Source organism: Pollachius pollachius (assembly GCF_949987615.1).
Source record: "Pollachius pollachius genome assembly, chromosome: 14".
NCBI lineage: Eukaryota > Metazoa > Chordata > Actinopteri > Gadiformes > Gadidae > Pollachius > Pollachius pollachius.
Window position 1 is genome coordinate 6,824,579 of NC_136947.1, and position 26,527 is coordinate 6,851,105.

The window sequence follows — 26,527 nt, forward strand, 5'->3', positions numbered from 1 at the left end:
TTCTTTTTTTTTTTTCAATACACATTCAATAAAAATAAAGCTTTCTCTGATATGTCTTCTGAAAACCCCTTTATTTACAGTGAACGACAAATGAGTACTGTCCAGGCTAGGGGGTACGAGAGGCCATATTGTTTTTGCATGTGATTAGAGTAACAATCAGGTAACAATGACCCCCACACACACATTCAGAAAGGACAGAAACAGGAACGAAAACAGGCGGTAATTCAGAACCATTGTCAGGTTCGGGGAGGGAGGGGTTGCAGCCCTTCCAACACCTCAAACACAAACAAAAACATCTCACCCGCCTTGTGTGTGTGATAAAGATCTTTACATTCACTTCTTCTCTGGGTTTTCACCTTGCCACTAAACTATTGCAAGGTGCATTCTTTGGGTTCCTGGTTTGTGGGTTGCAGTAGATAGCAACTATGAACTTGAAGGCGTGTTCAGAATACTTTGAGAGGTTGTGGCAGTAACTTCTGTCATGAGCTACTACACTACTTGTGTTGACCAGAATTGTGTTATTCGTTATTAATATTTCGAGTGACACCAGAGCTTTGAAGTTTGTTTTCAGTGCCTGACTTACATTTCTTTCGGTATTCAATAAACAATCTCCTTTCGGAAATGCATTTATGTTGCGTAACAAATAACATTGCGACATAATTACCTCAGTGCGAGAGATTGAATCAATGGAGGAATGTTCTCCTTATTGGCTCTAACAGCAGGGCAGGTAAAATGGCGGGTGTATGCTTATAGTTATATCCTTAACGCTGTTCTTGGGCCTATGAACCTCAACAACACCAAACTCGAGTATGACTATCCATCCAACCAGAGGTCGGCGCTATGCGTCAACTGCCCCGACGCGGCTGACATTGAGGACATGGCACAGCGAAGACAGTTTGGAAAGGAGGGAGGGCACAGAAACACAAGCACACAAACCTCCACACGACCCTGAACCCTGGCAAGCGTGAAGCATTACGGCCACGCTTATCCCCGTGACGCAACCCGGCCCTCCGCCCGCGCACGCATCCACAGTGTTTGTTTATCCACCCACGCAGCGCGCGCGTGTGTGTGTGTGTGTGTGTGTGTGTGTTAGCGATGTGTGCGTGTGTTCAGTGTCCAAAAAAACAAAACACCCAACCTAACAGGAAGAAGAAGAACAACACCACAAACAACAGGGGGTGATTCGGGGGCAGCCCCTGGTCCTCCAGTGCGGGGCCCCTCCAAGCTCTTTGGTATCCAAGCCTTTATATAGTGCATCAGTCCGGGGCCGATGGGGGAGGCCCCTGGGAGGCCGTCCTCTACGAGTCCTCGGCCATTTCGATTGAAGCTATATAAAAAAATAAAACTTGCTGCTCCCTCCAAAATATCCTGTTCAGGTGCTTCTTCTCTCTCGTCTCTCTCTCTCTTTTCTCTCTCTTCTCGTCTCTCTCTCTCTCGTCTTCTCACTCTGCAAGCTTCTCTCTCTCTCGTCTTTCTCTTCTCTTTCGTCTTTCTCTTCTCTCTCGCTCTCGTCTCTCTCTCTCTCTCTCGTCTTCTCACTCTGCAAAGCTTCTCTCTCTCGTCTTTCTCTTCTCTTTCGTCTTTCTCTTCTCTCTCGCTCTCGTCTCTCTTCTCTCTCTCTCTCTCTCTCGTCTTCTCACTCGGCAAGCTTCTCTTCTCTGGAAGCGTCTGGGAAGGGGGAGAGGGTGGAGGGATGAGGTGAAGATGTGCAATATCCAGGCAGTAAGTGTTAAGAAGGGCAGCACACATAAATCCTTGCCAATGCATATCTTAGCAGGGATAAAAGGCTAGGGAAAGGCTGGTCTGACTGCAGCCTAATGGACTCACTGCCAGTACCCTGTCCAAGGTGCAGGGAAACTCCTCTTTGATGTAAAATTCCTAACCATACCAATCCAATATTACAAGGTCAGTAGCTGGAAGGTCAGTAGCAATCATGATGACCCAATGCAGACCTTGTTAAACAATCAGGCCAAAAGCACACACACAATTAATATTAACTATGTTCTTGCCTCTTAGATAAGTTACATATTAACTCAGAGAATAAAGATCAAATACCTCATCTCTGAGTTACGTTACCCAGTAACTCATCTATGAGTATTGATCCCAAAGCAGATGTTTAGGCTGATGCAGGGTGTTAGTTAATAAAGAATGGATCCCATGATACAACTGTACTATTAAAATCACTCACTAAGGAAGAAGAAGCACTTACTGATGAGCCGCCTCTACACTTTCCACTGCTCACATTTCATGCGCGCGTTTGCTCGCTTGCGTCTCGGACCGACCCCATAAACATCGGTCAGCGCAATAACATCCGCTCATTGATTTTGTGATGCGTCACCGCATGCTATCATTTCATCATTGTGGATTTTATTATCTGGCTTGTGAAATTACGTGCGTTTCTTTTTCTTTTTTCTACGATTTATTTCTGCATTTCTATGCTTTATTAGAGAGTGAGATAGACCGGAAGGTATGGGAGAGAGAGGGGAGGACATGCAGCATAGGACTAGGGGCAGGAATCGAACCCAGGTCGCTGCGATCAGCACTGAGCCGTAATGGTACGCGCTCTACTCTGTGTTTCTACCTACTCGCCCCTTCCTCGCGTTTCTAACGCAGTCGAGTTAGTAGCTTTAGCGTCTTCCCATTACGTACGCAGCCTGCCTTAGTAGAAGCAGATATTGGTTGCGCCCTCGCTGCACACAGCCCTATCGGGGGACATGCCATCCAACGCCGGCATTTATGTGCGTGAGTCGTCGTACCTGAGGTTGGGTCACAGGGGCAGGGGGGGGGGGGTTGGGGGTGGGAAGAGAGGGAGCTGGAGCCCCCGGCAGGAGACAGAAGGGTGGGGCGGTCGTTGTGTTGGGGTGGATGAGGGGTGGATGAGGAGGGGAGAGGGGAGGAGGGCTTCAGTGCTGCTGGGCGTCTATACCTGCTGGGCTGAGCACCAGGGCCTGCAGGATGTCCGACAGGGAGATGATCCCCTCGATGCTGGAGCGCTCGTCCACCACCACCAGACGATGGACCTGGAGGACGGACGGACACACACACACACACACACACACACACACACACACAGGGACACACACACACACATTTATAGGGTGACACAAAGTGGCCATGAAGGCTGATGATAACAATGCTCCAGTAAAGTATGGTAATACAAAAGTACTGATGAGGGTTAAATAGCTGTGTAACAACAAATGGGAGTCGATCCTTGGGGCAGGATGTTGTAGTGGCTAGTCTGGTTGACTTCCAGCCGAAAACAACTGAATTCCCAGTAAGTAACCAAACCCCTTGCCTCAGGTCTCAATAAACATTTCCAATGTTTTCCAACATTTTCCGCAAATATTTTCGATCGAATCATAAAATATTTAAAAGCTTTGGAATGCAGAAATTTCCAAATGTCCAGGCGTTAAAGAGGGTGGAGAGTGAGTTTTGGCATGGGATCCGATTTTTTTTCAAACGACGCCCATAAACTGAATTAGAAACCATTGGCGGGTGCTAAAGTGTAACTGCGTTGGGTGAGTGAGTGAGTGAGTGCCTACTTCAGCCTTCACTATGCGGTCCACAATGGTCTCCAGGGTCTCCAGCTTGTGGCACTTCATGACTCCCTCAAAGTACTGCGAGCGGTGCTTCAGCGCCTGGGTCACCGTGATGTCCAGGTTGTTGTACGTCTTCTCCGCCGCCAAGTTCTGAAAAACGGCCAACAGGGGGCGCAGCACTTAGGAGCGAGTTCAGCTAGCAGGAGACCATGAGGACGCTTCAGTTCAAGATGGCTGTTGTTGTACACACTGGCTTTCATTGTGGAGTAATCCATCGATTATTATTCACGTTCAACATTTAGTCTATAACGTGTCATAATTCAAAAAAACAAACACAAGCCATAAGTTAAGTGTGTGCGTTTGTCAAATGAGTGACCAAGAAAAAAGGTTATAAAGTAATTTTATAATCTGAAAGAAAAAAGCTAAAATATGTGTATTTCACAAGCTGGAGCAGCAAAGGTTCAGTGATGGTTAGATGAATACATTTGTAGACATCGATTTTCCGTTGAACGACAAATGCATCCATCTGATTGTGTGACTGATCGCCTCGGCACTCATTGGTTACACCAACAGCTTGGGGGGGGGGGGGGGGGGTGTGCGTGCATTGAAAACAAAATGGCCGAACTTACGATGACGTCAAACTTGGAGTAAATATCCACCACCTTGCCTGTGAGGAGAGAACAACATGAGACGTCAGCATCGCAGAGTCTCCCAGAGAGACCAGTGCAGTGCCTCGCGGTGTGATGCGTCCCTACCGCTCTCGTCCACTACGGGCAGCGCAGACACCCTCCGCTCCACGAAGATGTTGAGGGCTTTGATGATGGGCGTGTCCGGTTGGATGAAGGCGATCTGGTTGTACGTGCCGATGCCAAGCTCACCCAGGGTCTGCTTCATGAACGCTGGCTTTGGCATTTCACACACCTGGGTGAGTGGGAGGGGGACACACACACACACACACACACACACACACACACACACACGTTTCAGAGACTGTTGGAGCATCTGGCCACTAGGGGGCGATACGTAGATGGAAACAGATGTCCAGTGTATGCATCCAAGGCAGATGGAGAAGCATGTAAGGAAGGACGATAACATGAAGGCGGATGGGCGGCGTGGGACTCACAAAGAGCTGGAGGAACTTGAGGATCCTCTTGTGCGTGAGGATGTAAAGTGCATTCCCTGTGACAGGGTCGATGACAGGCAACCGGTGAATTTTGTTTTTGATGAGGGTGTACACGGCGTCAAACAGGCTGCAGATAGAAACAGCAAACAAATGGGTTTACAGACAGGGATTACAGAGAGTGTGAGTGTGTGTGTGTGTGTGTGTGTGTGTGTGTGTGTGTGTGTGTGTGTGTGTGTGTGTGTGTGCAAGCCTCGGTACAGCGTCTCACACACACACAATAATACATTGCACTGGAAAGTTCTCTTCCTCAACACAATGTGCCATTACTAATTCATGGTCAAACATTGTACCTTGCATCAGGTGATATATTCACCAGGGGCTTGAATGTCGCTTGTAGATACACCTCTGTGAGGAAAGGAAAAGGTGTTTCAAAAGAAAGTTGAATGGGAACGTGGGAAATGTTAGCCCGTCTGTTCAGCTCAATATCTCCAACGTTTAAACCACACAGGAGCCACCCACCTCTCCAGGTCTCCAGCTTATGTTCCTCCAACTCGTAGATTTGCACCTGAAGACACAAAAGCAGAAGGCGCCAGTAAGCACAATTAAAGCAGGACCAAGTCGTCCGGGGGGGGGGGAAGCCGCAGGGCGACCTACCATGGGTGATTTGTAGTATCGGTGTAGGATGATGATGAAATCTGTGATCGTCAACATCCCTGCGATCAAAAGGACAGCACATGGAGTTATGATGCACTTATCATCCTGGGATTGCATTGTGAAAGAAATGTGCCCAACGCTATTCAGTGGTGTACGGAGACTCGTTTTAGGCATTTATTGCCTCCCAAGAAGAACAATAGTGTGCCAGGTCACCAGAATCATGTCTGCATATTGCGTCATGCCTTTAAAAAACGCTGGTTTCTAGTCTCTGTGGAAAATGACGTTATGCTATGGTGCATTGTGCGACCGAAAAAAAAATAATAATTCTGTCGTTTTTATGATTAAAGTGTTTATGGTTTCCTTATTTCTTGAGGTTTCCGTAAAGAAGGCAAGACTTCTAACCAGACTCTCCTATTATAAGAGGAAATCCTGGCTGCTTACCCACAAAGCTCTGCTTCTCCGTGTCCCACAGAGGGGCCGCTCGCACGCCATTGGCAACCAGCGCAAAGAACGCTTTCTTAACCTGTCGTCAAACAGTTGGATATAAACAATAATACAGAGCCATTAGTCCAGACACATAAATGATTAAAGCAGCCATTTCTTACGTTGAATGTTATTCTGAGCTTTTTCTTGAACATTTTCCACTCATCCTTTTGTAATAAATGTGAGTAAAGAATAAAACTTATCCACCCAAGACTCAGTAAACCAGGGGGTTTTGTATCATCTGAATTCTGTTTGGTTTGTGGAGAAAAAACGATGGCAGGCAGATGATGGTCTGTGTTGGTTTTTATCCTTTCAAATTAAATACGATGCCGGTGGCTTCAGTGAAATAGTTCTACAAAGAAACAACCCTCCTTCCAAATATAATGATATTGTACAATTCAGTGACCGATTTCATTACACGCTACCCACCTACCCGCGCTGAAACGTGAAATCGTGAACAAAGCCAAGCCATCCCGTCCGGAGACCTCCCAGATTCTCCAGCAGAATGCCTCAGGGCTAGATCATTTGTTTTCCTCTCGTTTAGATTTCATTTGGATACGGATGGCGTCTGCCACCACACTTAAGACAGACCAGGACACGCCCAAGATTACTGTTTAACAGCTTTGGGACCATTTCAAAACAATCCCGACGCCAGCTCACAGACTGAGTGGTTCTTGGTATGTGTGTTTGTGCGTTTGCCCCACGTTAAAACACTAACTGTCTTTGGCATTCTCTCCTTACCCCTCCACCATTGCAACCACTTAATACAAGCGTTTAATGGCCTGCTGAGGTTCAAAGAAGAAATAATAGGCTTTGTCTTGTCACCTAAACAAAGGCTTTCTGTCGTAGTACCGGCCCATATTGACATCACACAAGTGCCGGTAATTCTGTGAATAGAAGCTGTGTGTGTGTGCGCGTGCGTATAAAAGCCAGCCTGTGTAGCTGCACAGAAGGTAGAGCAGGACGCACTTGGAGTGCGGTGTCGAATACCACCAACTTAGAGCTGGTGGGCACGATGTCGTAGCACTTGTGGGACTTCATGAAGCGCATGTAGATATCACTCTCTGGTTCAGCAGCAGCTGTCAGGACGGGCGAGAAAAACAGACACATCAGACAGACACGGGCTAATGGACGGCAAACTACTACCGATCTAAACCACTAAGAGCCACTTACTGTAGCGTTTTGACCAGGCTACCCAGAGTGCCTTGGGCTAGCCTCTCCTGTTAGCAACTTAGATCACCAATGCAGGCGGCCGTCAACCATAGCATCGGCTCATTTGTGGCATGTTGGAAGGCTCATAAACTAGGCTATATATATATATATATATATATATATATATATATATATATTTACCATTTATACATTCCATTGTTCCAACAACCATTTAGACTAATACTGAAGTGTTCATCGCTTCAGTTTGATTTAAATGACAATATATAGGCTTCTCCGGCTGCATTATAAAAATAATATAGCTCAGTAAAAAAAAGCATACATTCAATACATAATTGAAAAAACATTGGAAAGAAAGAAGAAGCCCACGAAGGAAATATCAAAACATGTGATCATCCTGACATTATATTCAGCGACGGTCCCATCCAGGGAACGCTCAATACGTGACAGAAGGAGAGATCATGACTTCACGCACATGACAGATTCGGCCGACGTGCGCCTCATATATAAAGCAGCGCATTGCAATTGGTTCTTCACCTATTGTGTAAGGGGCGTTATATTACAAGTCCCACCCAAAAATACTTTTGTAAACTGCCTAAATCCCACTAAAGCAACGTAACCGCATCGCCCCTGTGACTGTTATTCCGACGCGTAGAATCCACACGTGTACTGGCGTACTCACGGGATACAAACAACTGACCATTTAAACGATCAAACCACAACAGGGGACACTCACCGTCATCATCTATGTCAAGTTTCTCCAGCATGCCTTCGAATAACCCGTGCACCTAGGAGGGAGAAGGGGAGACGTGCTCCGGTCAGGAGAGATGCAAAACAGTCACGACACACACTCGGCCGGCTCACAACAAACTTTGCGGGTGATATTATGAGCGGGCTGATGACGGGACTCCTCAACAGGGCTCCGAACAATGTTTAACTAAGTCGCGTCCGGAAATAAATGTTCGCGGTCGGTCAATGGCTGCACAACTGGGCTTGTTTACAGCGCTGCGATCCACGCGGCGCGCAACAGAGGAGCGCGCGAACAGACGCTCACCGCAAAAGGCTTGAACTTTATTGGTAAATATGTATTATTTATCAACGGGCACACCCCTTTATAAAAGTGGAACATTCCCAATAGGGTTTTTCACTGCAGCGATGGGGAACAATGCAGACGTACTGGTCGTATTGAAACTGAAACTAAACTGCCACTGATCTCCGACTCTTGCTGGTTTCATTCAACCGACATTAAAAAAAAAAGAGCCGAGGTTTATTAAATCGTATGCTGAAACCGATGGTGCCTAACCGATTCCCAGTATTCCAGCCATAGCCATTCCCATGGGGGGAATGCGGGCACAACCATTACGCTGTGTGGAAACGCCCCTCCGCGCTCAACAATCGGTCCCTCACCATATTAGGAAATCCCCTGTGTTGCCTAGCAGCAAGAAGCAGGAGATACGCGGTAACGTCGCCGCGGTTAATTAGACCGAGGAACGCAGTGTCTTATCTTAAATATGGAAAGAAGACGGCATTGTCAAAGCCATTAGGGCAATAGTTTATCGGCAGCTATTCAAAAAGGGGCATATTATAAACCTTTGATCTGCCTTTTCAGATTAGAAAAGGCAAAATCACATAAGGGAATATGCTTAGTCACTTAAGTTATAGACTAGCAGATATCCATAGCTTTGCTTGTGCCGACAAAAATATTCTCCCCCGGCCTTGAATTTGCAAGTATAATTCCTTTGGTCCACTGCGGCAGGGCAGGATAGCCCTTATACATGTCCTACGTGTTGCCAGGTCTCCCCGGAGCGGCCTGCGATGGTGACACAGCGCTTTTCTCGCCAAAACTACTGCAGCACCATAAATCTTGCCTGTCTGCGGCACAGCAGTGAGGCTCCACTCTCTGATTCGGCTGAGGCAGAAAATACCTCGCCGCCGTGCTATTAAGATGATATTAGTTAATTAAATTCTGTAAAAGAAAACGGTTGCTGGCAGACAGACAGAAGATGGACGTACACTCATGATGAATCTACTCTCTCTCTCGCATATCCTTGGGTGTTTTACAACACACGAGACTAGAGATGAGTTATTATTTTTGATTATTTCTGTCAACATCAATCACTCAAAGCTACCAGGGGTGGGGCAATCACAACTGACAGGAGGCTACACTTCATCACACAGCTTCTCTCCAGACAAGGACGTTTGGACTATAACACACACACACACACACACACACACACACACACACACACACACCCCCCTACCTCCTGGTCATATGGCATCAAGGATTCAGAAAGAACAACAACCGTGGCTGTATTAACTAGATAAGAGCCCCACAGCGGAGGAAAGCAGCAGGACTCCAATCCGTCATATGCTTTCACACAGCAATGGTCCCTACACACTACATCCGGTACAATCCCTGTGACTTTGAGAAAGGTGGAACCTTACATTAAAGGAAATATTGTAAACATTAACACAAGCCACGGTGGGGCTTAGCAATCGTCTAGAAAATGCAAAAGCAGCCACCATACTTCAATGACACGCATGAGTAGCTTTAACTACTGCATCCTTCCCCCACCATTGCGTAATTGTCGGTTCAAATGAAAGCCGATAGTAACCGAACATCAAACGGTTGAGATTGCCATCTCTGGTGAAACATTCGTTTCACGTAAGTCATTTTAACCGCCAGTTCTTAATATCTCTAACCGAACGCCTAAAGGAAATCAAAAGAAAACCAAAAGAAAAAAAACGAAATCGAACCCCATCGCACAACACCAAACATTGTCATGGGAACCATCGCTGTGGACCGGTCGCTCGGCCTTCCTCATCTGTGCCTATAGGACGCTCGGGTTTTTATTTTATTTTAAGGATTTACCTGCCTTTTTATGCTTTATGATAGAGATAGACAGGAAGGTAGTCGAGATAGAGAGGAGAAGACATGCAACAAAGGACCAGGGGCAGGAATCGAAGCCGGGTCGCTGCGATCAGGACCGAGCCTTAATGGGACGCGCTCCCCGACACACTGGTGATTGGTGGATATCTGCCGAGTGTACCGGCGGTGCAGCCACTCACGTGGTGCGAGGTAGCGGTGGGCGTGGCGGGGCCGGGCGACGGGATGAGGGGGGGTTTGGTGCGCGGGAGGCTCAGTCGCTGGCCCAGGTCGGGCGCCGTGCAGGACAGGGAGCGGGAGCGCCGGCTGAGCCGCTCGGCCGCCGGGGAGCTGGGCTGGGGCACCTGGGGGAACAGCGGCTGGCTGGAGACCTGGGTGGGGGTGGAGGCCTGGGGGGGGGTGGACACCTGGATGGGGGTGGAGGGGAGTGACGAGCCACCAGAGCCTGTGGGGAGGGAAGGAGAGCGAGAGGAGAGGGTCAGTTTGTATCCTGGGATTGGGTTCACATTAGTTTGATTAAGGTGGAGGTCACGCCCTGTCACACCCCTAAAAGGGGTGTGACAGGGTGGAGTGTGTGTGGATAATGGCCGGTGTCAGCAGCCTCACCTGACCCGAGACACACTGATTAGACACTGGGGATGTGCCACACCTGTGGCACATCCCCAGAGTTAATATTGGCTGGTTTAATTATTAGTAATTAGACCAGCCATCTCCACACACACTCAGGGAGGTCTCTTGCATGGCCACATAGGATGACGGTTATCCCATTGTCAACCAATTCTTTACAAGAAACCAGTTTTCAAACATCGCCATCCTGTTTTCCTTGTCTGGAGGAGCCCAGTTAACGTCCCCAAGGTGGAGTGTAGCGTGAGCATTGTTACAAACAGGTCGGTATAAGGATCTCCCTGACACATGGCGATGTCGAGTGTTAGAATAGAAGTGAACTCCTGAACACACAATGGAGCTTCATGATGGAACAAACATTAACAGTTTATTAATCTTTCAAAAAACAAACTCAGACCAAACATCACAAGGATCAGTTGACTAAAATCCCTTCTCATGAGCCTTGAATGTATTTATTTGATGACTGATAGACTGAGATAAAGTGTGTGACTGCGGGGGGGGGACGACGACACAGTGGGATGGTGTCTGATTGGTCAGGCTGCTCCGTGTGATCTTATCACTGCAGTGAGGACAGATGGGAAGGCCCATCTGATCAGTTGAGGTATAGGTACAGCTCACTAGGCTGTGTGCTGCCAACAGCCTGCCAATACAACTCTAATGTCTTGACTCGAGATGTCTTCCCTCGCCGTACAATTTGTATAATTCAAGAAGGATTATAACGACAAAAACAATGTACATCATTGTATACAGCTCTATGTGTGACATTTCTGCAATGCAAAAAAACGATTCAACCACAAATTAAAAACCCATAATGTTTACAGAATTAATCCAAAAATATCAAGGGGAAGCTAAAGACCCCGCCCATTGATTCAATAATCATTAGATTACCAGAGCGTAACATTGAGATCCCTTCATTTCCCCCACCTGCTCCCATTCACTTCACTCCTGCTGGAGCTCAGTGTCGTTGTCTCCGAGCCCGCTGGCACCGGGTTCAAAGACCAGCTGCTTCGGAGGCAGCGTCGGGTGGAGGGTCACCTGACGACCGTCACACGCCCGCCGGACCCCCTCTAACGCATGGAGACACGGGACGCACACGCCCCTACTGACGCAGGGACCCCGGGGAGGAGTCACGAGTCTGGAGCGCGTCAGACTTGTACTTGTTACTTTTGTCACCCTCTCTAGAACTCGTGAACATAGAGAATAGTGTTTTCTAATTCCCAACAGAGCCAAACTTAACGAACTCAAAGCAAAAGGCAGACTCAACAGTGAACAGCCGAGTTGTTATGCGCCTTCTGATTTAACCTTCACTATAAACGATCCCCTTAACCTTCAAATCCAGGGATCCCCCCACACACTCACTCACCCAGCCTTCACCGTGTCCTCAACCTATCCATAAGGACGCATCCATCAGACATCCCACTAGCTATCGTCAACCAGTCAATCAATACAGCCCTGGCTGGCTTGGCAGCGTCCACCGGGCCTGGCCCTCTCTCCCTTATCTCCTGACATTTAGCTGGCTTGTACCGGCCGCCGTTGGCCCGCGCCCCGGATCCCGCAGCTTCTCAGTCTTATTTTAGCCCCGCTGTTGTGGCACATTCCTCTGCAGCAGATAACCAACACAGGCCTCTGTGTGGGGCCAAAGCGGCGGCCGGCTATGACACCACCGGCGTTTCAGGACGCACGTTGTAGTCGTTGTGATCCCGTGTATTGACGCGATGTACGTTTGATACGGGGTCACGGGCCGGTTCCTCAGTCGCGGGACAGGTCTGACTTAAAGGTGACACGTAATACCAACAGGTGTGGGTGTGATTAGCCGTTACAAGCCGTTTTGGCGTGTCCACCTAGATGTATGACGGAGAGTTGAGCAACGTTTGCTGCAGTCCACGGGGTAGGCTGGTAGACTGATCTATCCAGTACACATAAAGGTGGACACGCCCACTTGTAAAGTCAGAAGAGTCCGATTTTTAGAACGGCTTGTAATGACCAATCACATTCACACCTGGTGGTGTAATATGTCCCCTTTAAAGAGCCAACTGGCACTCAGTGGAAACGCAGGGGGGAGGGGAAAGATGAACGTGATGCTGGGCAACGTAGTGTCATGTTCACACACAGGGCCGGCGTACATAAATATTCAGAAACACACACACACACACACACACACACACACACACATACAATAATACTACCCAGAATTCACAATAAATAACATGCATATATCCGCCTCACATTGGTTAATAACAAAGCCAACACTGGAGAGGTGTGTGCATATGCCCCTGCATGCGCATGTGTATTTTTGTGCAAGTGTGTGTGTCTCTCTTAGCCACAGTTGCACAGCTGATGTGCAATTTTCCAGTGAAGGAGATTCCCTGAACAACTAGAACGACTCCAATGAGACTGAAGACTTCCAGGAGCCCTAATAGAGGGTTCACTAAGAGTGCAATCTGCACCAAGTGAGCACAAACACTAATTGGCAAGTGTATTACAAGCCCAAACGTATACACTGAACACAGACCCACTTCTGCAAAAGCTTCATATTTAGAGTAGTTTGTATGACGGGCTAAGAGTGGAAGTGAAAAGAGGCAAAGGTAGAGGTAAATATGCAAATAAACATTCGCGTATTTTCCAACGAGTAAGACCGACAGCCACCTAACCTCACATTAATAAACAGCGAATTGGTCCACGACGGCAGTTATTCCTGGCTTATGCTGAGAAGTCCCTCCAAAAGCTAATCTATAACCAAGCAAGACACACACATAGACCATATCCAGCCATCTCTCATCTGGACTGACAGGAGGGTAGGTGTGAACACTTCTCAGCTGCTGGGGAGGCAGAAGGTATGCGATCGCTGGGCTTCCCCGCTGGGCTGGGGTGTGGACATGCTCCGACGCTGCAGCACTTCCATACGGCGAGAGCCCATGCATTCGCTGCACCAGATATAGACTGGCTGCTCGCTGTAACTGGACCGCCTGTTCTGACCTAATCCTAAATGCATCGCAGGCACCCCCTGCCGCCCCCCGGCCCCACCACCCTCGACGCCCAACGCACTCTATACGAGGCCCTCGTATGAGGGGCACCGAACAAGGTTATAGATAGAAACCTGCTTGTTAGATCCCCGTGGGGAAAAGGAGCCGGGATGAGATTAAACAATGAACTCACTGAAGAAACTCTGTGTGCACAATAAAAACTAAAATGATGTGTGCATTACACTATGCATAAACACATAGAATTACACTCGCGATTCTAGAGGGCTAGGGAGTTAAAATGTCTTCAGAAATGGATCGCCGGGTATAAATTGGGTGTATGCTGTGATTAATAACAAGGTGCGGGGGCACTATGTGCAAGTCGCAGACTGCTGTGTAAAAAGGAGCGGCAGGGGGAGGGCTCGTCAAGGATGCATTGAAAAGTCTGGTGGCGGGATGGACCTCTGGAGGCGCTCTGGTGGGCATCGACCCAGATCCAGTCTCCTGCTGAGTTCTCTCCTCTGCCTGACCAGAGAGTCACCGAGCAGATGTAGAGGCCTGGTCCACTATGACCAGCAGTTTGGTCACCACCCACTTCCCTGCAATCATCCTGCTGAGTCGATGCAAGCCCCCTGTGGACAGCATTGATGCTGCTGCTCCAGCACACAACGACCACAATGAAGAGAGTACCTGCCACCACAGCCTGGTGCAACATGTTCCGCATTGTCCTGCATACATTGAAGGACCCGACCCTCCCTTAGTGAAAGCAGTCGGCTCCGCCCCCTCTTAACTTCTGCCTGTGTTCCCACCCCAGTCCGGCTTGCTGCACAGGTTCCTTATATGGTTATGGATATATATATATGCATGAGCGTTTACCAAGGGATGGCGCAGTGGTGCATTTTTAGGCGATTTTTTGCTGATGCTTGTGTCCAAAGCGACTTACAACCACTCATTCACACATTCATATACCGACTCCGGTGTCAACCACGCAGGGCGACCGCCAGCTCGTCAGGAGCAGTCAGGGTGATGTGTCTTGCTCAGGGACACCTCGACCCTCGGCTAGGAGGAGCCGGGGATTGAACTAGCAACCTTCTGGTTACCAGTAGGGATGGGCAAAACGATTATTTTCCGGGAATCAGTTCTTTCGGTTCCGTTCACTATCACGATTCATTCGTTTGATTCGTTAGCTTGATACGTTCGTTAAGTCAGATGGTCTGTTACGTCATTTGCCAGGGAATCGGAAATTATGGAATAAATGTTAATCAACATGCATGTAGCCAACTACTTTCTAATGTTCTGGCAAAATTACCCAGGTTAAGTGTAAATATTAAGCATATATAAAGCTTATATAAGCTTATACATTTTTCTCAAGCAGTGAAGCACGTTAGCAACTAGACCAAATGAGACTCGTAATGGTAGGTAAAAACAATACTTTATTAAATCATGCAATTGTGATGTAGAACAAAATAAAAAGAAAACATAAAGTGCTTGCATGATATTGAAGCTTACAGCGATTGTTATTTAGCTTTTGTGGTGGTGCCTTATCATTTGTTTACCCATGGGCCATTACAACGCGATATCTGCTGTCATTGGCTGAATTGATGAGAACATTTTAGACTCAATCACTATAAGGTCGCAGGGAGACGAAGCTTTGCTCGTTTTTATTTTTTATTTACGTGACGATATTTTGTTATATGTTTAAAAAAAAGAAAAAATAATCAGTTCTCTTGTTTTGGGAATCAGTTCTCATCGTTCACCTTTGGGATTCATTCGTTCTGACCGAATCGTTCGCGACCGACCTATCACTAGTTACCAGTCAACCCACTCTAACTCCTGAGCTACTGTCGCCCCAGAGTGCAGAGGGCAAGCTGAACAGATCTGGGTTTCAAACCCGTGGTTCCTGACTTGCGTGTCACGGGGTTGAGACCTTCAAACCCACGGACACGGAGACCCATGAATACCAGTAGGTGTGAACAATGTGTGCGTGACAGAGAGACTTGAGGGCAATGACCTGCTTCTCCTTCTCAGGACAAGTCACGGTCTTGTGCCCCCATAGTCGACTAGGATTTGCTTCCAGCTCACACTCCCCACACCCTGACTACACTCCCCAGGAGAAGATAGATGGACAGGAAAGCAGAGCACCTGATTTGAATTCTGCATGTACAGGGCGTCGTTTTGTGTTAATCCCCTTGTTTCCCTGAGTCACGCTCTTTCAGAACCTCTTTTCTGGCACAGCCCCGGCGGAATTTCCAGATCAGATAGTTTTCTGTCTCTTACCAATGAAGTTTTCTATTTTTAAATTAGAACAGTTATTCAGCAGAGAGTTGAAGAGAAGACACCAGCTGGAGAAAAGTGCAGAGTCACGCTGTTTCATAATGAAGTAAAGCACACTGCACCACCTTTCTACGGCACAACCACCACATCGAACAGAAATCAATGCGTCAGCACAATATCACTCCTTTGTTGTCTAGAGCAGTCCACTCTGGTTAAACTCACACACACTCCCCGGCTAGGACAGCTGTGAGCTCTGAACACAGTGGGGCTGAGGCTTGTGACATTTGGTGTGGGTGCCCTTTTGCGTTCAGTCCTGTATGGATTCTCTGCATGCTTTAGGAAGAAATCAGACACTGCGCCACCGACCGCCGCCTCAATTAGTGGCGGAAACACCCCCTCACGTCTGTGAACACAGCCTGTCAACCATTAATATTCATTGCCTCATTAAGAGACACCGACCATTAAGTTTTGCTGGAGCTGATTGATTGATTTATAGACGGACACGACCGCAGCATTGATATGAGTTAAAAAACCATCACCGGCAGCAGCGCGTGGATACATTGCCGTATACATGTCAACAGACATTCCACCGGTAGGCGTGCATACTGTACAGCGCGAGAGTAAGAGATCACAACAGCGTCTACCGCCCCACGGCTATGGATAGACCTCCGCCACAGCATACATTACTCACAGAACGTTGCATCAGCAGATAGCGTGGGAGAGGAGGAAGGTTATTTCACACTTTCACACACACGTATCTTGTATTTACACCTAAAAGGACTGTGAATCAGCCACAGAGCTATGAGGAGAGGAGGAGAAGGAGAGAAGAACGGCGGCGGGGGGTGTGTTACCGGGCGGACCGGGAGAATGGGACTGCCCTCTGCTTGCCAGCCCATCCTGCTCCTTGCGCTTCTTGCTCCGACGCAGACTACCGAACCTCTTCATGGAGCTCACGGGGGCAGCCGGGGGTTCCTAACCAGACGGGAGCATGGCAGCAGCACGCGGCGGGCGACGTAAAGGCACGGGGAGGTCTTCTTCGCGATGAGTGTCGCCAGTAGAAACGGGGGCTTTAGGGTCTTCAGCCCGGTGTGGAGAACATCGTGGATAAGAGAGATGCGAGAGAGATACAGTGGTACAGTACAGAGTCCTCGTGGATGCAACGCAGACGATGGAGTTCAGCAGGAACTCTGGGAAAAGTAGTCTTTGTTCACGAAAGAAAGTCGATCAATCCGGAAAAGGAGCGAATGTATGTTCATTGCGGTCCGTGTGAGGTGGATGATCTGAAGACGGAGCTAGCTCTGTTTATCCCAGGTGCCCCCGGGGGGGGTGTCTGCGGCCAGCGTGCGGGGTCTGCGTCGGCCCATCGGTCTCCAGGGAAACACGCGGACGTGTGGAACATCTGAAGTAAGGCAATAGATCAAATCCCCAGGTCCGTTAAAATAGGGATGAGGAGAAACACAAACACACACACACACACACACACACACAAACACAGATGCACACGCAGACACACACGCACACACACGCACGCACACAGAGTGGTGCTGTCCCCGGTGTGGCTTACACGGTCTGAGGAGCTGTGAATTGTCAGGTGCAGCTGCGGCGGGAGCCTGTTTAATATGGCCTCTCTTCAGCAGTCGGTAACGGGAGGCCACAGCAGTGTCCGCGAGCGACGCTGCACTGCAGCTATTGGCTGGCTGACGGGGGGGGGGGGGGGGGGGGGGGGGTTCCCCGCCTTCTTTTGATAAAAAAAAGAAGCCCAGATTTAAATGATGAATTAAGAATAATAATATCTAAAGCTCAGGCACGTTAGTCTACGTGAGCAGTTGCTATACATTCAGGATCGAACTCACCAACGCAAACACTGAAATGACCAGGAAAGCCCATTGGAGAGAAGTGCATTGTGGGGGGGGGGGGGGGGGGGGGGGGGGGGGGGTGTCAGTCAACTGCCCGCCAGTTTACTGACCTGATTGGAGGAGAGGTGGGTCGGAGAGGGTCAGGGTGGCTCCGCCAGCTGATCAGAGAGTGGCTTTGGTGGCTAGTGGCCCTCTTCCCCTTCCTTAACAGATGGCTCCCCTCTACCCACCCCAGCACCACCACCCTCCAACCACACCCCCACAACACTTCAGATTTAAACCGGCACATTATGCAACCTCTGAGCCGAGGCCCGAAAGGTCAGTAGGCCTTCGGTGAGGAGTCAACGTAGAGCCACCCAGTAGGCAACCTAAAACATCCCCGCCCAAGATCAGGGCTGGTCTAAGGTTAAACGATCCATGTTTAATTCAATGAAGCGCTAAGCTATTCGGTTGGGATTGCTGTGGTTACCCAGTCCAACCCATACCACACACAGCTTTGAAACCAAGAAAATGACTCATCTAGTCATCTTATTTTGATTACTGAACATTCCTCCAGGTTTTAAGAGTTCACCGCAATAAACCTCTGCTCCTGCTCAAGCAAGTCCTGTTCCCTTTTAAGGACGCTCGCCACGAAACACTAGGTCCAGTATTTACTGAAAACACACTGCATGGAAAAGGACAGAACGGCAGAGAGAGAGACAGAGACAGAGACAGAGAGCAAGAAAGAGTGAGAGCGACAGAGACAGAGAGCGAGAGACAGCTAGCGACAGAGACAGAGAGCGAGAGAGAGCTAGCGACAGAGACAGAGAGCGAGAGGAAGGCATTTCCAGATAAGGCTACAAAAGGACAGCAAGTCATTCCCCACTACTTGGAAACTTAACATGTAGGCGATCCACATTTCTACGAAGAGTTTAAACGCAAAGGAACGTTCTCAATATGCATATGATGAATTATATCAATATAAAAGTGCATGGAAGCACTGTACCTTATTGAGATGTGCATTGACTAATAATTTGACTCTGCAATGAATACTAAACTGTTGTGTTGTGCCTTTGGACTGCAAAACCACCTTAAGAAGCAGCAGCAATTTGGGTGGGAGAGAGGGCGAGAAGACTAGGATCATCAGCACACTCTTGTGGCAGGAGAAGGAAGTGTAGAAAACATCACCAACGTTCTTGGACCACCACCACCACCACCACAACCACCGCCACTACTAAACAAATATGTAGCTTTTAAAGTCGTCTCCATCGTCACTAAATGAATACAAAATGATCCTTTGCTGCAGTAAGGTTGCTAGAGACCATAGTCTACAGAATCGGGCAGCACATTGTTGAACTCGGTACGCTTGATGTGCTGTTCTGGAGTTCCACCGATGTCAATGGCGTCCAGAGGAAAGCAGTTGGCAGGGGGAGGCGGGCTGAGACAGCCCTGGCACCAGCGGAGCCATTCCGCTCAGCCCGAGCCAACCAGGGGCCCCCGGGTGCTCGCACGGCACCGCGAGAGGGGAGCGGGTGTGTGGGAGCCATGGGGTATGAGTCACCGAAGCGGCGTTTGATCTCAGCTTCCTACAGCCCCTCCGTGAACGCTGTGTTTCCGTGCAAAACATTCTGCCTGCTGTTGTGCAATATCAGAACGTGCAACAACAGGGCGTGCGCGGTGCCGCTCATTCCCCAGCCCACATCTGCTCTCATCCAAACAGTGTCTGCCGCAACACACACACACACACACAACAATGGGCAGACACACACACACACAAAAGCACGCAGACACACACACACACAAAAAAACACGCAGAAGATGACGCAGTCGAACCGAAAAGGTTTATTTTTAAAAAACACAGACACACACACATGCATGTACACACACACACATGCTGCCACACACATGCATGCACACACACACACACAGGGAAGATGTCTCAGTCAATTCTAAAAGGTTACTTTTTAAAACACAGACACACACACATCTACGCATGTACACACATACATACAGTACATGCTGCTACACACACACTTGCTGCCACACACACACACACACACACACACAGGGAAGAGGTCTCAGTCAAACTTAAAAGGTTACTTTTTAAAACACAGACACACACACGCACGCATCTACACACACACATACATACATGCTGCTACACACACACACACTGCTACACATGAACACACAAACATGCTGCTACGCAAGCACCCACGGATGCACACAAAAAAATGCTGCTAAACATGCACACAGATGTGCACACGGACACACACGCACAGTCTACATTGTGATTACAAAAGCTTGTCCAACAGGAAGTACAGTGAGACTAACTTTATTCCATTGTTTACCCTTGTTTTAAGAGGAAGTGGCTGGTGTAAGGAAGACAGTTGGAGGGCCCCAGCTTGCTCCAGTGGTTATTATCATCAGTCCCATCAGGATGTTGATCAAGTCTATTGTTACATTAGGCTCCATTACATCAACACAATACCGTAACAAGTGCTGAATTGCCTTTGCATCGGTGCACGGCAAGTGGATAAGTGAAGAGGCAACTCCCAGAAACTGAGAGAAACGTCTGCTCTATAACCAGACACTGCCAAACACTCCCTAGCTGGGAGTAAGTGTCGAAGAATTTCTGGAATCATGTGCTTTGAGTGTTGTCGACACGTGTTTAAATAAGCGTCACTGGTGATATTGTCATAACCCTGTGGATCTGCATAATTTGAACAGAATTATTTTGAGATGACACTGGCATAATAAACAAATTTAAAAAAGATAATCTTGTTTTTGTCATCTAGCATATAAAGCAGTTTGCTTATTTGATTAATTGAACGTACTCGAATGAGTCACCCTTTTTGGGTTACATCTTCATTGTTCAATGCACTTGTAAGTCGCTTTCGGCAAAAGTGTCAGCTAAATAAATGCATTGTAATACATAATGCATTCCTTTGTTTATGCTAAAATAATAAAAAGACGGCTGACTTGAATGTTCACATGATGTTCACACACGGTATGATGAAAGAAGCACACCCAGTCCGTCTGACAGAGAGAAGGAGAGAGCCACTGACCTTTTCTGGCCCTGGAGAAGAGCTTGATGCTGGAGGACGAGGAGCTGGACGACGATCGGAACATACCACTGAAGCTCAGCCGCCGGGGGGACTTGGGCGAGGAGCCCTGCTGCTGCTGAGAGGGGTATGGGAAGATGGTCTTCGGGGAGCCCGGGCTGACCTTGGCCAGGACCGGGGCGGACCCGGGGCAGGAAGGCGGGCTGGCGCTGGTGCTCCTCAGGAAGATGCCCTTGGAGGGGCAGGAGGTGCAGACGGGCAGCTCCCCCTGGGGAGGAGCAAGGGGGGAGGAGGTGTTAGCGCCAGAGGCTTGGAGCTAACCCCCCCCCCCCCCCCCCGGCGGGCTGGGCTGATCGGTCAGGGTGTCGTTTAAGGTCTTTGATTGGAGATATAGAGTCAGGGAATACAGATGGACTTTGTGGCATGCATGTTTAAGGATATTATTATTCAAAACGGGTCCGACCTATGTTAGCCGGTAATATTCAGTTAGTTCCAGTGTTATATGGGTATCGGAGTAAGTTCCACGGATGAAGGGAGGACAATTCCCACAGATTTTTTGAGTCATTAATTATTGAACATTATATTTTCTTTTAATGCATAGATATCATTTTGTTTATACACATTCATGTTAATCATCTTTAATAAGTATAATATGAATTTGAAATATCTTACAGAAAACCAGTTTATTCTGAGCCCATACCGCACATGACCATACATTTCAATAAGGCTTCTGGCCTGGACTGATTTGAATAGCATTTTGCATTGATAGGCATATCGGCATAGATTCTATGGGCCGTGCAGAATCTTTTTCCATATGGCCCAGGTGTAACACCTCTTACTCTTGGGAGGCCGGCAGCCTTTCTACTGCATCTACTCTACTGAGACTTCTCCTGGTTTAATAAAGGTTAAATAAAATACAATTTAAATAAAATCTCTGTTTCGGTCTGAGATTGATTGAGAGATTTCTAACATTTATGCCTTATCTCTTTCTTCTGCTTTCTGTGGTCGCTTGACATCAAGTGACTTCTGCTTCTCCTGAATAAGAAACCAATGCACTGGGCTTCATTGTATTGCCTCACATGATCCTGGGTGAGCATCCTATTGGCGGACCGCTGCAGGGCAAGAACATTTGGTCCAGGCTCTCCCTGTATTCTTTCCGTCTTTAATAGATTCATAATAAGATGTAATTTCAGAAGTAAAAAAAGTAATCCAGAACGAGTTGCACTAGGTTACGTGCAATGATAATGAATATAGTTAAAAGCTGCGTCAACATAAGAAGAAAGTGAATAAATAAATATTAATATATGTGGAATACATGAGGTGGAAACTCCACTCTCGGTCCTCTCAAGTGTTGCATCACGGTAAATTGTGACCTTCTTTTTCCTCGTGCCAACTGCACTGAGGACGCCCCCCCCCATAAATAAAACTAGAGGTGATATGCCAACAGCAGTTTATTGTCTGTGTGACGTACTGGACGAGAGTAGTTCTATAATAGAATGAACACACACACACACACACACACACACACACACACACACACACACTTCAGAGTTTTTTTTCAAAGCAATACTTTGAAAGAACTACGAAAAACGGCAAAAAGCATCTAGATCTGCAGTGGGGCAAAAAAGTATTTAGTCAGCCACCAATTGTGCAAGTTCTCCCACTTAAAAAGACGAGAGAGGCCTGTAATTTTCATCATAGGTAAACCTCATCTATGAGAGACAAAATGAAAAAAAAAATCCAGAAAATCACATTGTCTGATTTTTTAAGAATTTATTTGCAAATTATGGTGGAAAATAAGTATTTGGTCACCTACAAACCAGCAAGATTTCTGGCTGTCACAGACCTGTAACTTCTTCTTTAAGAGGCTCCTCTGTCCTCCACTCGTTACCTGTATTAATGGGACCTGTTTGAACTCCTTATCAGTATAAAAGACACCTGTCCACAACCTCAAACAGTCACACTCCAAACTCCACTATGGCCAAGACCAAAGAGCTGTCAAAGGACACCAGAAACACAATTGTAGACCTGCACCAGGCTGGGAAGTCTGAATCTTCAATAGGTAAGCAGCTTGGTGTGAAGAAATCAACTGTGGGAGCAATTATTAGGAAATGGAATACATACAAGACCACTGATAATCTCCCTCGATCTGGGGCTCCACGCAAGATCTCACCCTGTGGGGTCAAAATGATCACAAGAACGGTGAACAAAAATCCCAGAACCACACGGGGGGACCTAGTGAATGACCTCCAGAGAGCTGGGACCAAAGTAACAAAGGCTACCATCACTAACACACTACGCCGCCAGGGACTCAAATCCTGCAGTGCCAGACGTGTCCCCCTGCTAAAGCCAGTGCATGTCCGGGCCCGTTTGAAGTTTGCTAGAGAGCATTTGGATGATCAAGAACAGGATTGGGAGAATGTCATATGGTCAGATGAAACCAAAATATAACTTTTTGGTAAAAACTCAACTCGTCGTGTTTGGAGGAGAAAGAATGCTGAGTTGCATCCAAAGAACACCATACCTACAGTGAAGCATGGGGGTGGAAACATCATGCTTTGGGGCTGTTTTTCTGCCAAGGGACCAGGACGTCTGATCCGTGTGACGGAAAGAATGAATGGGGCCATGTATCGTGAGATTTTGAGTGAAAACCTCCTTCCATCAGCAAGGGCACTGAAGATGAAACGTGGCTGGGTCTTTCAGCATGACAATGACCCCAAACACACCGCCCGGGCAACGAAGGAGTGGCTTCGTAAGAAGCATTTCAAGGTCCTGGAGTGGCCTAGCCAGTCTCCAGATCTCAACCCCATAGAAAATCTTTGGAGGGAGTTGAAAGTCTGTGTTGCCCAGCGAAGGCCCAAAAACATCACTGCTCTAGAGGAGATCTGCATGGAGGAATGGGCCAAAATACCAGCAGCAGTGTGTGAAAACCTTGTAAAGACTTACAGATAACGTTTGACCTCTGTCATTGCCAACAAAGGGCATGTAACAAAGTATTCAGATGACCTTTTGTTATTGACCAAATACTTATTTTCCACCATAATTTGCAAATAAATTCTTAAAAAATCAGACAGTGATTTTCTGGATTTTTTTTTCATTTTTGTCTCTCATAGCTGAGGTTTACCTATGATGAAAATTACAGGCCTCTCTCGTCTTTTTAAGTGGGAGAACTTGCACAATTGGTGGCTGACTAAATACTTTTTTGCCCCACTGTGTGTATATATATATATATATATATATATATATATACACATATATATAGCGGTTTGGCAAAGGAATAACTGTCTCACTGGCAGGTCACCGTACCTCTCAAACTTCTAAGAACTCAGAAGCAGGAAGGGTATTTTCATGCGTGTGTGTGAGAGGATCAGGTCACTGTTTGTTTAGGGCTGGGGCCGCGCTCCATACATAACCACCAATCCACAGGCAGGTCTGCAGGGTGGAGCGTGCACACACCTCTCTATCCCTCCCTTTCATTGTGCAAGAGCAAGTTTAGGCAGGTTTCAGCCATGAGGGCTCAAAACAAGGAAAACAAACAGACAAGGCGGTCTCATAAAAAGGTGCATAGTGTAAAGATAAAAACATTTCATTAAAAAAGCGGGAGGGATTCAAGGTTATATTATATATTTAAAATATATATGATATTATCAACTGGATGGTTCGGCCTGTAATGGTTTTTAGGGGCTGTCAGACAAAATTAAAAGATAGTTGTGTGATCGGCTTATAGCCTACCAACAAAATTTACTTTTAACAGGCTTTGAAGGGAGACTATTTGTGGAACAGGTCATCCAAACTCCCGTTCGTCTCGATGATTAGGCAATATCAACGTGTGCCCTGGGGGCGTCACAACCTTAAAACATTGCCCAATAATCTTCGAGGCCATCTGAGACATGTAGGTCAAGCATTACTCGTGTTTTTTGTGGGGAGTTCAGAGCGCAGGGTCATCGTTTAGCAGCGCAGACACGCCAGAGCTCAGACTGACGTCTGTTGGTTGAGGGAGGGTCTCCGGTAAAGGTTACCAATCAAACAGTGTTTGGGACATGGTATGCGCATGGTTATTGCACATTGAACCCAATACGACGTACACAGCTTCCCCTTTCATACGCTTAGTGCCCTGCTTTCGCAATTTAAATGTGATGCTTATTTATATTAGGATAAAACCATTACCAACAAGAGTAAGTCAATGTGCTTGAAAACAAGGAAGAGCTTCTCTGTGATGCAATGGTTGTTTGATGTTTTTGTTTTGAAGGGAGGCTTACTATGTAGGGGAAAGGTACCACCAAGGTTCAGATCAAACTCCCGTTCATCTCGATGAGCAAATATCAACAGCCATGACGTCACAACCTCAACATGTTGGCCAACGATCTTCGCAGCCACGACAAGCAGGCTTATGTAAACTCTTATTGACACGGTAGATTAATGAACGCTGAATTACCTTTAGTGCGTTGGTATCGTCTCACCCAAAACCTAAACAGGAAGAGTTGTATCTGGATACATTGATTTTACCTTCAAGTCTGATCAGTGCAGGACGATTGGGTGTCTCTGGAAGTGTGATTTGTATCATAGGCTGCAGTAACATAATGGATTGAACATGCATCACATGGGGGACGAAGAGAAGCAGCCCAGTGTTTACGAGAAGCAGCATACCGACCTCATGTAGGATTTGTTGTCATGTTAAGCAGGCCTATACTGTACACACCCTCGAATAACCCATTTCTGCGACACAACTTCACCGTAGGTTTGCATAACATTCGGCATCCCATACAATATTAATCAGCTTAAAAAACGCAACCAAGGAAGTGTGATTGCATGCACAAGCTCAGTTGTCCAAAAGAGAATTATAAGAGACGAATTCTTTCTTTCAATTCCCTCAAATGTCCCGTTTACCCATGCATTGGAATGTAAACATAAACAAAGGCAAACGATTAGATTAACTTTAAAAAGGTAGAATTGCAGACAATGACGGCCCTGGGTGTTGACAAACATGACTTTAAGTTACGACGTCACGTTTGCGTCTGAACGGGAAGATGCTGCAAGAAAAAAAAGGCCTACTTATCCTGTTTAGTATTCGTGAAAACATTAGCACATGTGCCGCTGACCGAGGCACACGTGGGGGAGTGTGGACAGCTTTGGCCTGTTGGAAAAACACGCCAGCCAACAATAACATGTAGGTAGGGTGGACTTACTGGCATGTCAATCCGCAGACTTCTCCTTTTCTTCGGGATCTTTTTGGAGCCGTCTTTATTGGACTCCATCACCGTGCTGCCCATCTTGTCGATATTCCCGCACTGCTAAAGATATCGCTTTCAAACTCCAAGGGCAGTGCGATCGCTTTTAATACGAGTGTTGAAATGCAAAATGTGCAACCAGTCCACCTATCTCGCGTTGTGTCTGTGCAAAAATGCTGCCTCACAACTATGAAGCTGCCTCTTTTAACCAGGAAGTAGGCATGGCCGTGACCGAGGCAGACACCCGCCACAACCCGACCTGTTGTAGAACATGCGCCTGCAGGAATGCTGCACGGCAGCGCGTCTGCAGCCGTATCATATACAAAGTATCACTGCTATTTTCTTTTTTTAGCCTGTACCATTCCTCCTGGGACGTCGAGTTGGCTATCAGGGCGAACAACTGCGCGGTTATGTCACATGCACACATGCTCCGTTCACCTAGGATGTGCGTATAGACGCGTGATGCACGGTACGTTATTAAAATGTGTATTTGAGGATAATCTATCCGGACATTGGAATAGGGTATTGGAAAACGTGGTGAACGCCACTATATCCGAGCACAATGTGTATTGTTTACATGGGGAAAAGATGAGTGAGGGCGCTTGGCCTGCAGGGGGCTCTGGTGAGGTAAGGAGTAAGGTAGATACGTACATGTCTTCTTAAAATAGTTCAGCCTTCATTTTAG

At 47.4% G+C, this 26,527-nt stretch overlaps 1 protein-coding gene across 1 annotated transcript; it reads right to left on the reverse strand.

Annotated features, from left to right (window-relative positions):
• LOC307085425 (5'-AMP-activated protein kinase subunit gamma-1-like) lies at nt 1–26,024 on the reverse strand. The gene is made up of 15 exons (XM_079750215.1): nt 25,801–26,024; nt 20,618–20,882; nt 10,039–10,301; nt 7,706–7,757; nt 6,769–6,878; nt 5,758–5,839; nt 5,317–5,375; nt 5,182–5,227; nt 5,013–5,067; nt 4,663–4,789; nt 4,295–4,460; nt 4,169–4,206; nt 3,543–3,689; nt 2,927–3,020; nt 1–1,668 (listed from the first exon to the last, which is right to left on the reverse strand). Exons 1-15 carry the CDS (start codon nt 25,882–25,884, stop codon nt 1,637–1,639), a joined length of 1,620 nt encoding a protein of 539 aa, XP_079606341.1. The 5' UTR covers nt 25,885–26,024; the 3' UTR covers nt 1–1,636.
• Between the last annotated feature and the right edge of the window lie 503 nt (nt 26,025–26,527).

Excerpts from the sequence above, each read along its gene's own strand:
- LOC307085425 (XM_079750215.1), bottom strand. The coding sequence starts at position 25,884 with ATGGGCAGCACGGTGATGGAGTCCAATAAAGACGGCTCCAAAAAGATC. Across the intron at positions 4,461-4,662 it reads TCAAGTTCCTCCAGCTCTTT|GTGTGTGAAATGCCAAAGCC; the intron begins GTGAGTCCCACG and ends CCACTCACCCAG. Across the intron at positions 3,690-4,168 it reads ACTCCAAGTTTGACGTCATC|AACTTGGCGGCGGAGAAGAC; the intron begins GTAAGTTCGGCC and ends GCCGTTTTTCAG.